The 12,500-nt window shown below is 46.6% G+C and overlaps 1 protein-coding gene across 1 annotated transcript in view; it reads left to right on the top strand.

The window, feature by feature from the left end:
- Positions 1-12,500, top strand: part of asap2a (ArfGAP with SH3 domain, ankyrin repeat and PH domain 2a) — a 56,380-nt gene that overhangs the window by 37,996 nt on the left and 5,884 nt on the right. Inside the window, exons 12-22 of the mRNA XM_076299502.1 lie at positions 630-717; positions 2,335-2,386; positions 2,667-2,830; positions 3,508-3,641; positions 4,154-4,248; positions 5,347-5,536; positions 6,867-6,952; positions 7,566-7,681; positions 8,939-9,006; positions 9,743-9,850; positions 10,286-10,532. Coding sequence (XP_076155617.1) covers positions 630-717; positions 2,335-2,386; positions 2,667-2,830; positions 3,508-3,641; positions 4,154-4,248; positions 5,347-5,536; positions 6,867-6,952; positions 7,566-7,681; positions 8,939-9,006; positions 9,743-9,850; positions 10,286-10,532 — 1,348 coding nt within the window. The remainder of the gene's footprint in view (positions 1-629; positions 718-2,334; positions 2,387-2,666; positions 2,831-3,507; positions 3,642-4,153; positions 4,249-5,346; positions 5,537-6,866; positions 6,953-7,565; positions 7,682-8,938; positions 9,007-9,742; positions 9,851-10,285; positions 10,533-12,500) is intronic.

Here is a 12,500-nt window from a genome sequence, read left to right as displayed (position 1 = left end):
TTCCCTCTCTCCCTGAATCTGTCTTTCTGTGTGTCCTGTTCTATTTGTATCTCAATTTCTACCTCTTGCTCTCAATCTCTCTCTCTCACTCTCACACACACACACACACACACACACACACACATACTCTCTCACTCTGTCCATCTTGCAACTGTCAGAACAAAGAAGAGAAAAGTGACAGAGCCTCGTCATTCCGATCCTTTCCTCTGTCTTTTGTAGCGCACAGAAAGGTGTCCTACTTTTCTACACTTACAGTTAGAGTTTGACAGACAGTGACTGATCCTGAGGGGCCCTCAGTGGAGCGTGATCCAGATCTGCATCTGACAAAAACACACAGGTTCTCCATGATGGAGCAGAGAAGCTCAACCCCGCTGGAGAGGAAGGAGCTTTATCTGGATGGGTCTGGGGGCAGCAGCAGTGGACTGCTTGATGAGCTGCACTGCTGTCATGTTGAGAGTCTGAATGAAGCTCTATATTTCACTGGACCAGCAGTTAATTTCTCTTGGCCTTGTTTTGCCTTTGATGGGGAGTTTTGTGCTTATCAGGCGGACGCATCTCTGCCTTTAATCACTGTGAAAGTCTGATGTCTGTGGTATTTTTTTTGAATGTGTGCTGTTTTTGTCCTTCAGGCCAACCGACCGCCAGCCAAGCTCAACCTCCTGACCTGCCAGGTCAAGCACAACCCCGAGGAGAAGAAGAGCTTTGACCTCATCTCACGTACGTTGAGCTACCTCTGCCCACTCTCTCTCTGTCTACTTCAACCTTTTCTTTTTTCTTCATTTTCTTCTTGGACAATGCCCTTTTTCTTTCCATTAACCAACAAATGGACTCCTTATCTTCTCTCTCCCTCCCCCTCTCTCTCTCTCTCTCTCTCTCTCTCTCTCTCTCTCTCTCTCTTTCTTTCTTTCTCTCTCTCTCTCTCTCTCTCTCTCTCTCTCTCTCTCTGTCTCTCTCTCTCCCTCCTGCTCCTCCTCTCATCTCATGGGCTGGTCCTCTGAAGTAACGCATTTGTGAAATCTGATCAAACGATCTTGGCAAATTGAATCAGCCGAGGCTTTTTAAAGCACTCGCTAAATAACAGAGGGAATGCTGGTTAGGCCTCTAAGCTCCTGCATGGCACATACCAGAAGCCCCCACCTCACACCCCTCGCCCCCCCCCCCATGGGACCTGCCAGCCTGCTTGCTGTCGTCTACCTCCAAGCACAGAGAGGCTGCTCTCTCTATCAGGGCCCCGGACAGGAAGAAAGAAAGAAAGGGATGGCACGTATTCCCTGCAGGCTTGCGTAAAGGGAAGCAATTGATTGAGAGGTTCCTCTCTGAGGTCGGCGGTGATGTACAGTGGCGTTATCTCCGGGGGGATGGCTTAAAGCCCCTAAATGGATCGTATGAGTTCACTCCACACCCTATTTGCCTGGGGGATGATTTAATGCTAGCCCAGGAAATGGCTGTGTTGTGGAGGATATGAAAAAAAAAATCATCCCACTATGTGTCTGGTTCTTTCATAGCTTTAGATCATCTGCTGGCAACCTCTGGGTCGCGCCAGACTTTTATCACTGTTTTTCACTTAGCCAGTGAAGCACTCACTCTCTCTCAATTCACCTCTCATACTCACACAGTTTGTCTGCCTCAATCCTATTCTCCCTCACTCTCTATCTGTCTGGCTCTCCTTTCTCCTTTTTTATCTCTCTTTCACTTCCTTTTTTCTCTCTCTATCTTGCTGCATGTTTGTCTGGCTTCTCTCTCTGTCTCTCTCTCTCTCTCTCTTTCTCTTTCTCTCTCTAACAGGAAAATGCAACCTCCTCTTCCCAGGTTAAAGTTAGCCTGTAAAAGCTTAACAGTGCACAGTGAGAGGAAGTGTGAAGTTACTCTCTCTCTCTCTTTTCTTCCCCCCTGTCCTCCTCTCCCTCCCTCCCTCTCATTTGAAGTTTCTGTCGTTTGTTTGCCTGCCTCAGATCTCTGGGCCGGATAAAGGGGAAGTTATGTCATTGATCCGCCTCCGCTGCTCGTCGGTATCACTGCTGTGAAGCCCAAATCTGCCATTTGATCGTTTCTGTCATGTCCCTTAAGTCCCCCGACAGCTCTGCCTTGCACCAGTTATCTCTGCAGTCTGTGGGGATCGCAATTAGAGTGTAGCTTACGCTGGATCTATAGAGGAGACCGAGCCCAAGGGGATGCATTCTCATAAGCTGTGTTCCTTGTCATTTGATACTGTACTGAATGTGTTTCATTATCACTCTGTCTCATCCGGTCTGTTTCTTTCTCTCTCTCTCTCTCTCTCTCTCTCTCTCTCTCTCTCTCTCTCTCTCTCTCTCTCCCTCCTCTTCTTTAAAACAGATGACAGGACGTATCACTTCCAGGCGGACGATGAGGCGGAATGTCAGATGTGAGTGTGCTGCCGTCTGATTGGAGGAGGGCCAGGGCAGCCTCCGGTTATGTCACTCTTTTCCACGCTGCTTGCTGACTTGTTGTTTTCCGAACCTTGCCGACCTTGATGGTGCCATTACCTCCCACACATGTGTACACTCAAGACCACCAGCACCACCACATCCTTTAACACACACACACACACACACACACACACACACACACACACACACACACACACACACACACTCTCTCTCTCTCTCTTCCTTCTCTGACCCACCCTTCTCCTTCTCAGATGGATCGATCTCGGTGCTGCAGAACAGTAAGGAGGAGGCGCTCAACAATGCCTTCAAGGGTGACCAGCACGTGGGCGAGAACAACATCGTGCAGGAGCTCACCAAGGCTATTGTGGGCGAGGTCAAGCGGATGACCGGCAACGACGTCTGCTGCGACTGCGGCGCACCCGGTCAGTCAGGCGGGAAGTCCAGTCCACCAGGAAGGACGCAGAGAGAGCATGGGGAGGGAGGGGGGTGCAAGGCATTGTGGGCCGCGGGAAGTTAGGGCCAGGATGTTTGATAACTATTTTTTCCGTGTGTGTGTGTGTGTGTGTGTGTGTGTGTGTGTGTGTGTGTGTGTGTGTGTGTGTGTGTGTTTCCTTTTCTGCATCGTATGGAGGGAAAAGTTAGTGTTGTGCTGCGCGGAGGCTCTTAAGGGCGTATAGATTTTAATTGTATGTTTGGTTGTGGTGACATCCGGCGAGAAGAGAATGAGGTCATCTTTAACGGTGCCAGAGAGCACAAGTTGAAAAATAGTGTCACTGTTTTGTACTGAGGTTTGCACAGTAGTTGCTGAACAGCAAACATTAAATGATTAGGTAATTAGTTCTCCATCTGGGATGTGTTTTTTTTGGCCTCCTGTTTATGTTTTGTATATGTCTGTGGATTTTCCTGTCTCACTTTGTGTGTGTGTGTGTGTGTGTGTGTGTGTGTGTGTGTGTGTGTGTGTGTGTGTGTTTTGTGGTATGGTATATGTGTATATTTCTTCACATTGCTATCCACCCATATTGACAGAACACAACCCTCCTCCCTCTCTCTCTCTCTCTCTCTCTCTCTCTCTCTCTCTCTCTCTCTTCCACTCTCGCAGGTCCTACCTGGCTCTCCACCAACCTGGGCATCCTCACCTGCATCGAATGCTCCGGCATCCACCGTGAGCTCGGCGTCCACTACTCCCGGATACAGTCGCTCACGCTGGACGTCCTGAGCACCTCCGAGCTCCTGGCAAGTTCTCACGGCTTCACAGCTCACGCCAAATACCCCAAAACCGTCAACATGCCCCAAATCCCTCTCAATTCACCCCTCCTAAATCTCACATCCAGCCAGAATATTTCTCATTTCCGCAGGGCAGTTTCTCAGCAATTTTGCTGGAGTAGTGCTGAACCACATTAATTATTTAGCGGGGAACATTTTGGTCCTGATGGTGATTAAGAATTATTATAGTGATTACAGTAGTTAGAGAGGGAGACCAGTTAGCCACAGCGAAGCGGGTGTGAAATACGGAACGGTTGCCTCCCCTTGTACTGAAATGTTATTTGGAAACAAAACTGTGTGCTTAAATAAGCTGCTGTGGAAATGGAGGGGAAATGGAACTTTAATGAATAAGGGTAAATCATCAGTGAGGTTCATTTCTAACAAGTCTCCACTGTGCCAACATGCACTTTCTATATTGTTTGCAATAGTGTGTGTGTGTGTGTGTGTGTGTGTGTGTGTGTGTGTGTGTCTTGTCCCAACAGCTAGCCAAGAACGTGGGGAATGCAGGCTTCAACGAGATCATGGAGGCCTGTCTGACTGCGGAAGATGTGGTCAAACCCAACCCAGCCAGTGACATGTGAGTGTGGGCCTCTCCACTCCTCTGTTACTCCCCCCTCCTCCCTCAGTTGAGTTGAGGATAAGTGTCAGTGCTCCCATTTCTCTCTCCATCCCTCGCTCCCTCTCTCTTCTCCACCTCCCCTGTCTCTCACCATATCCCTCGCTCCCTCCCTCTTTTCTCCACCTCCCCTGTCTCTCACCATATCCCTCGCTCCCTCCCTCTTTTCTCCACCTCCCCTGTCTCTCACCATATCCCTCGCTCCCTCCCTCTCTTCTCCATCTCCCCCTGTCTCTCCATCCCTCTGAGGTGCCCAGTAGTGCTAAAGAGGTGGACCCTTGTGGAGAGTGAGTGAGTGACAGATGGAGTGGTCACCTCTGGGTGGGCAGATGCCACTTACTCTGCTCTCCCCTCTCCCCTCGGCTCCTCCATCTTTCTCACTTCCTCTCCTCCATTCACTATCCCCCTTTCTGTGTGGTGCTCCTCCTCTCAATGTCGTTCCTCTCATAGGCTCTCTGCATCTGTCATTCCTGCTCACTTCTGTCTTTTTTCTCCTCACTCCTGAGCAGTGTCCTGCTCGGTCATGGAAGGACAATGTAGCAGAAATAATTTCAAACCAAGAGAAATGAAGGGAATGAGAGCTATAAGCATCTCTCTCTCTCTCTCTCTCTCTCTCTCTCTCTCTCTCTCTCTCTCTCTCTCTCTCTGCTCCCTCTCACTCCATCCCACTGTCTGTGGCTTACTGTTGGTTGCTGGTTGTTGTGGAAAGAAGGAAACTGTTAAATGCCATGTTTATAAGCAGCTGTCACCATTCATCACCATTTGCCATTTGTCTCAACAATGCCCTCATGCCTCTCACTCCATTCTTCTCCCTCTCTTTCTTTCTTTCTCTCTCCCTCTCTTTTCTCTTTCTTTCTTTCTTTTCTCTCATGCTTTCTTTCCGTCTCTCTCTTTTGTCTCTCTCTCTCTTTCTGTCTCTCTCCCCTCTCTCTCTGTCTCTTTTCTCCCTCTCTGTCTCTCTCTCTCTCTCTCTCTCTCTCTCTCTCTGTCTCTCTCTCTGTGTCTGCATTGTAATCCATCTAAGTGTGCTGAGCTCTGTGTGTTTTCTCTGACTGACAGGCAGGCGAGGAAGGACTTCATCACGGCCAAGTACACGGAGAAGCGCTTCGCCAGGAAGAAGTGTCCCGACGGCACGTCCAAGCTGCACACGCTGTGTGACGCGGTGAAGGCCCGCGACATCTTCTCCCTCATCCAGGTGTACGCCGAGGGAGTGGACCTGATGGAGCCCATCCCCCTGGCCAATGGACACGTAAGCCTGAGCCCACAACATCATCTCAACTGATCTCAGTTCAGCCAGGGTTCAAAAATGCTTCATCCATACCTCTTCAGCCTAATTTGCATGTGTTTGTTTTAGGGGTGTGAATCTCTCATGTAAAAGACTATACGATTCGCATCTAGATACATGGGCACGATTCGATACAAGAAAAGATACATGTTCATAAAAAACGATTCAGTACGATTCGATGCGATGCGATTCGATGCAATTCGATGCAGTTCAAGAATGTAAAGCATTCTGAAAGATTTTTTATAATTTGCTCAAGGTGCACATTAATTTTATATTATCAGTTATCATGGTCATGGTTATCAATTAGGCAAAAAAAATGTGTGAATATGATTATCTAAACTGAGGTTTGTTTCATATACTGTATTGAAATGAAAAAAAGAATAGTCTACATTTCAGTCAAACACAGCAGCCAAATACAACATTTTTTTATAGACTTTATAGATTTTATAGAGTTATATCTGATTGTTTTCATGGAGCTGTAGCCTTGTTGAGGTAAGACAATACCGAAATAAAATAAAACAGTGCTTAAGACACTCTTGGCCTTTTCTCGTATAGCCTACAAGAATAAAATAGGCCTACATATCAATGAACTCTCTGGGTTTATTTTGTTCCAACGGTAGACCTAATGCAGAAACCTATAATGCCACAAGTCTGAGTGATATATGAACAAAATAATTGGCTAATAATTTGTGCATTGTTTTAGCAAGGGCCAAATTATTATTTAACATTAAGGAAATCCCTTCATCAATTGTAAGGCTATACTCTACAGACTATCGTTGCTGTTTAGTGTTTAGTTTCGCGCTGGATTTTGAAAAACAAAAGAGTAAAAACTGTAATGAGGTCATTTGACAACTTTGGGCAATGAATGTAGCCAAAAACGAACTGCATTACCCACAATTCCGTGCCACGTATAGTTTCAAAAAAGGACGTGGGATGAACGCGCTGCTTGGAACGTAAATGAAAGTCTGAGCGAGCAGAAAAGGTTGTGAACCGATTCGTAACAAGTAAATCGATATAACGACCGGTTCATTTCAGTTTTATTCCGATACGGGGCTTCACGTATCGATGTAGCCGTATCTTACACGTTAAAAACGGATACCGATACGTATAGGTTAATCTTTACACCCCTAGTTTGTTTAAATAGGTTCTGAAGTGTTAATGTGTTTAGAACTAGACTAAAATGGATATTATGTTATAAAGGGCATGTTTTCTGTAGTCGTCTGTAAAAGCATTGAGACGGTCAGACGTTCAGAGAGTTGGTATTGTCCTGATGTTTGTGGTTGAATCATTACAGGAACACGGAGAAACGGCTCTGCACTTGGCGGTCAGACTGGTGGACAGGACATCACTGCACATTGTAGACTTCCTGACGCAGAACAGGCAAGGGCAGGGCAGACTTTAACTGTACTGTAATGGGGAGGAGATGGCCTATTTGTCTGGCCACAGAATTTGTCATTTGTCCCTCCTGACAGTGCATTGACTTTCTAAACGTGTCCTATGTTCACACATAGTGAAGAATGGGTGTTAATCCTCACTTGTACAATACAACCTGTATCTCCTTGAAATAATGGGCCACACATAGATGTGAATGTCTGTCTGTTTTTTGTGAAGATGTGGGAAGTCTGGTGACTCATTGTGTCCCTCTCTCATAAATTCTAAAGATCATTCTGTATTTTTACTGACCCATCTTGAGTCACTCTGGCCTATGTTTTGAAAGTTCCTTTAAAGTTCGTATGGCCACATCATTGCATACTGTAATACACTGGTAAACCTGTCAGGTTTGCTGTAATTAAAGTTTTTCTTTTGATTAAGAGATGCAGGGTGCTGCACGACTTTAATTTAGGTTCAGTTAGCCGTCATATCTTCAGTCCATCATTTCTGAAATGTCCTTAAGATAACATTTAAATGCCCTTACGAAGCGCTTTCCCATCGGACTTCCTCTGGGGGGCTGTACTCTTGCTATTGGTGTAGATAACCGTGTTTTCCTCTGCAGTGTGAACCTGGACAAGCAGACGGCCAAGGGCAGCACAGCACTGCACTACTGCTGCCTGACGGACAACAGCGAGTGCCTGAAGCTCCTACTGCGAGGGAAGGCCTCCATAGACATCGGTAAGAGCCTGACCGGCATACGCACACTTACCATAGACGAGACGTTGTAAGAGCCAGGCAGACACACTCTTAGCATATTAGTAAGAGCCAGACTGATGCACACACTCATCATCATAGACATTAGTAAGATACCTGCAGGCAGACCTGCACTAATTATCTGAATTGGAAATAGCCTGGCAGCCTTATGCACAGGCACCAGCTAAGGCTGCGTCTTTCTGCGGCTTTATCAGTGGCAGGCAGGTGCCCTGCTGTTGTGGTGGCGTGCTGGTTATGTCAGAAGAGAGCAGAGCAAGGCAGACCATGTGACACTTCTGTGAACTGTCAGGGTTTTGTCCTGTAGGCCAGCTTGTGGTTGCTGGGGCAACGGATACACATGCATAAACACACATAAAAGCAAGTACACACACACACACACACACACACATTCCACTGCTATCTGAAATTCCCCCCAGACCACAAATAAGTTCCCAGATTCCACAGAATTGCCTGCACTGTCCAAGAAGATTTTTCTCACCACACACAAAGCACATGAACACACACACACACACACACACACACACACAACACACACACACACACTACATGTCCATGCACACTTCAAAGTGTACACCGACCCAAAAAGACTAAAAGCAGAGCGGAGCGTTGCCCTGGCGAGTGCTTTCTGTATTCCTGATGCTAATTAAGATTCTCTGGTAACAGAGCTAACACAAGGGCACTGATGCCCATCAGGAATGCTTTGCATGACTGCATATTTGTGTGTATCTGTGTGTGTACAGTGTGTGTGTGTGTGTGTGTGTCTAATGGTGTGTGTGCATGTGTCGACTTATATGTGTGTCTGTGTGTGTGTTTGTGTGTGCAGGCATGTGTGCAGGCATGTGTCTGCTTGTGTGTGTTTGTGTTTGTGTTTGTGTGTGTGTGTGTGTGTGTGTGTGTGTGTGTGTGTGTGTGTGTGTGTGTGTGTGTGTGTGTGTGTGTGTGTGTGTGTGTGTGTGTGTGTGTGTGTGTAGCTCTAAGTAGCTCTCTGGGGATGTCCTCAGCTCCGTGCGTCTGGCCTCTGAGGGCAGTGTGAGTGGCGGGCATGTTGTGTGGTCCCAAGCACGGCGGAATGACAAACTCGCTCTCAGATTCCTACTGCCCACTGATGGTCACATAAACGACAGCCACATAACATTATGGATGTTTGAATCTGTCACTGTGCAACCGCACCTTTGTTCATGTCCTTAATTCTTTAGTGTGTGTGTGTGTGTTGTCCTTTAGCTAATGAAGCAGGAGAGACGCCATTGGATATCGCCCGGCGACTCAAACACACTCAGTGTGAGGAGCTGGTGAGTGCCGTGTGCCATCTCTGTTCTCTCTCACACACACACACACACACTCTGTCTCTCTTTTGAAGCCCAGCTAGCTAGCTGTTTACTGATTTCCTTTTCTTTTTTCATGCTCAAAACAGCACAGCATTTGTTTATTCATGCAAACTCTCTTTCCAGTCTCGAAACTTTTGAATGTTTAAAGTTAAGAATTGACAGGCTGGCATATCTTTTTTGATTACACCAAAAGCAGCTCTCTATAGAATTTGCCCCAGAACTTTTTCACAAGGCATGCTTGCCTCAATACACTCCTCGTGTATATGTCAGAAGACTCTTCTCTTCTATAGGACATTTTCATAAATATTTGTATAAATGTCAGTGGTGCACTAAGCAGGCATGTGTGTAAACAGAACCTCTGTAGAGCACTGTTGACCTGTTAGGCTGGTGCAGTGAGGCGTAGAGATACGGGGGTGATGAGAGACTCTGGGTTGAATCCATGAGTGGGTGGTGACTAACTGGAACCACATCAGCAGACGTGCTGACAGGTGTTGGATTATGCGCGCTGCACATCTGTGTGGGAGTCCCTTCGATTGGCTCGCCGGACTGTGTCAAAGCGATGAAAAATGTGCTCCTCGCGTTCGCCAATGTGGTGAAGAAGACGCCTCCAGTGATGTGCTGTTGTGCTTGTAATGGTGTGTACACGGCGTGAGAGCTGCATGGTATTCCTCTGTCTCAGTGTGGGCTTGTCTCCGTGCAGCTAAACCAGGCGCTGGCGGGGAAGTTTAACGCTCACGTGCACGTGGAGTACGAGTGGCGCCTTCAGCACGAGGACCTCGACGAGAGCGATGAGGACCTGGATGAAAAGGTGTGGAAAGAAAACAATATAAGACATATCAAATTATATATAAGACTATAAGAAAACAATATAAGACTTATCAAATTATATTTAAGACTATAAGAAAACAATATAAGATATATCAAATTATATATAAGACTATAAGAAAACAATATAAGATATATCAAATTATATATAAGACTTTAAGAAAACAATATAAGACTTATTAAATTATATTTAAGACTATAAGAAAACAATATAAGACAAGAAAACAATATAAGACATATTAAATTATATATAAGACTATAAGTAAACAATATAAGACTTATCAAATTATATTTAAGACTATAAGAAAACAATATAAGACGTATCAAGAGAATGAATAGAATGAATAGATAGATATGCTCACGTTGCCATCAGACTGTCATCATCTGTTGACCTTTGACCCTATTTTTGCTTCCACAGCCCAGCCCCCACCGTCGAGATGAGCGTCCGGTCAGCTGCTACACGCCGGGCTCTGCCCTGCAGCCCAGTCCAGCCTTGCTGGCGCGGGATGCCGCCAGCCTGGTCAAGGATAAGCAGCGCGTGGGCTTCGTGCCCAACCTGGTCAACAACGAGACCTACGGCACCATCCTTAACACCAACCCCGTCCCACCGGGCTCAGCGGGCATCCCCATCACCACCGCACCGCCCCTGCCCCCACGGAACATAGGTACGACCTGAGGGCAGATCACTGGAGCTCTGCTGATAGAGCAAAGGGCCCAGTTGTATTCCTTTGGAGCCTGTGTACTGATAAAGTGTGTGCTTTTGCCATGTTGTGTTTAATAATGGGCTGAGAAATCTATAGATATAGGATAGAAGAGAGGTGGGAAAAGAGAAATGTCTACAGTGACGTCAACTGTAGAGTTATTGAAATAATTTGATACTTTTAACACTAAAAATGTACACTAAATTTAAATTTCAAGCATCAATATGAGTTTGTTTGTTGAGTTTGAGTACGACCCTATACTGGTGGGGCGGAGTGGCGTGGCGTTTGTTGACCTTGTCCTTTTTGAAAAGCGTAACATTTAGTGACGTTTGCGCTGCCCGTACCCACAAGAATCCCTCCCAATAATGGAGTTTCTAATCTGTCCTGTCTAATTAAAGCGCCACTCCCCGAGTGGCCCCCTGCCTCCTCGCGCCCTGCCTCCTCGCGCCCTGCCTCCGCTGCCCTACTTGTGGCCCCTGAGGTCGGCGGTGGGAGCAGGGCGCCTGCTGGAGTCACATGGACGCCACGGTGGCGGGTGTGAAAATGCTGCCCCAGCGCTTGGCTTGGCGTCACTCTTGCCTTTTATAAAGGCATCCTATGCAGGTATATCACCTTAGCATATAACAGCTTGGAAGTCTGTAAACTAACAGGGAGAAACGCACGCCTTCCGCAGCCCTAGCCAAGGCCTCTATGGAGAACCAGCTTTGCAACTTGCTCTCCCCCAACCCAGAGAATCACAAACCACTTAATAGCAATTGTGCAATAGCCTTCTATTTATATGAAATGGTGGACTACTACCCACTCAGCAGTCATGGCTCTTCAATTATTATCTTTGCCAGTCTGTAAACAAATCCACATGTAACACGCCCAGGGGGAAGGGTGTGAGCCATGAGTGGCATTTACGACTGTTGTGTAAAAAACAAATTCTCTCCCAAGTATTGCTCCTTTATGTCAAAATAAAAGCCAGTCAGGGAGACATAACCCTGTGTCACAGCCTGGGCTCAAGCATAGGGCTCTTTTCTTAACCTGTATCACCACAGCTAAGATTGTTTTATTAGCAACTGAGCTAGAGACCTCACACCAGATTTCTTTGCTAATGGTAATGGTAGTTTGATGAGTATTTACAATACAGTATGATCCATTACCTGTGACCCATCACAAAATGTGTTGATATCCATTGTAGTAGCTTAAAAATGGTTGTAAAGGCAGGAATTCACATTTACGTTTTACCATCTAAGGCCATTCTGACATAATCACAGCTCAGCCGAACAATCTGTCTTGCCTCTGGTGCAGTATTTTCTTACAAAACCCTTTCAGCAGACACTCTTTTCAATCTTTTTTCTAATCTTTTGTCAGGGATCTTTTTGTCCTTTCCAAACTAACACACACTGGATTAGGCCCCAGGCTCTTTTTTGAGGAGATTCTCCCGCTAACAGCGTCAAGGGCTCGGAGGAAATGATTAAAGAATAAAGCAGGGCTGCTCCCGAGTTCCCATTAAGCGCCGTCCTCCTCGCAACGGCTAATGGAATCAGGGCTGGAATGGGCTGGAGCACTGCGGAGCGTCGTGCCGCGCTCGCTTGGAGACACTCCAAGATTCCTGGGAGGACAGAGCAGACCCACACAGTCTTCAGTAGTGTAGTGCAGTGCAGTGCAGGGGGCCCTGCTGCATAGCTTAGCTACACTCTCTATTGATCCTGTAAAGAAGCTGAGGGGTTCAGCAGTATTCAAGACCTCCTCCCCCCTCTTTTTCTATCTCTAAATCTTTATCTTTGCCTCTTTTCTTTCTCACCCTCCCTTTCACCATCGCTCTCTCTCTTTTATCTGATGTCCACTATGTCTTGTCTTTTTCTGCCTCAGTGCTATCTTGTCCTCGTGGCAGGGCTCTCTGATATGCTACTTCTTTCAGGTTGTTGTATTGATCACTCTCTCTCT

The sequence above is a fragment of the Alosa pseudoharengus genome, unplaced genomic scaffold (assembly GCF_046254945.1).
Source record: "Alosa pseudoharengus isolate Yale_2024_CS ecotype anadromous, Long Island Sound unplaced genomic scaffold, YU_APseudo_1.1 YU_APseudo_1.1_scf_22, whole genome shotgun sequence".
NCBI classification, from domain to species: domain Eukaryota; kingdom Metazoa; phylum Chordata; class Actinopteri; order Clupeiformes; family Clupeidae; genus Alosa; species Alosa pseudoharengus.
This window is presented reverse-complemented; position numbering and strand designations above follow the sequence as displayed.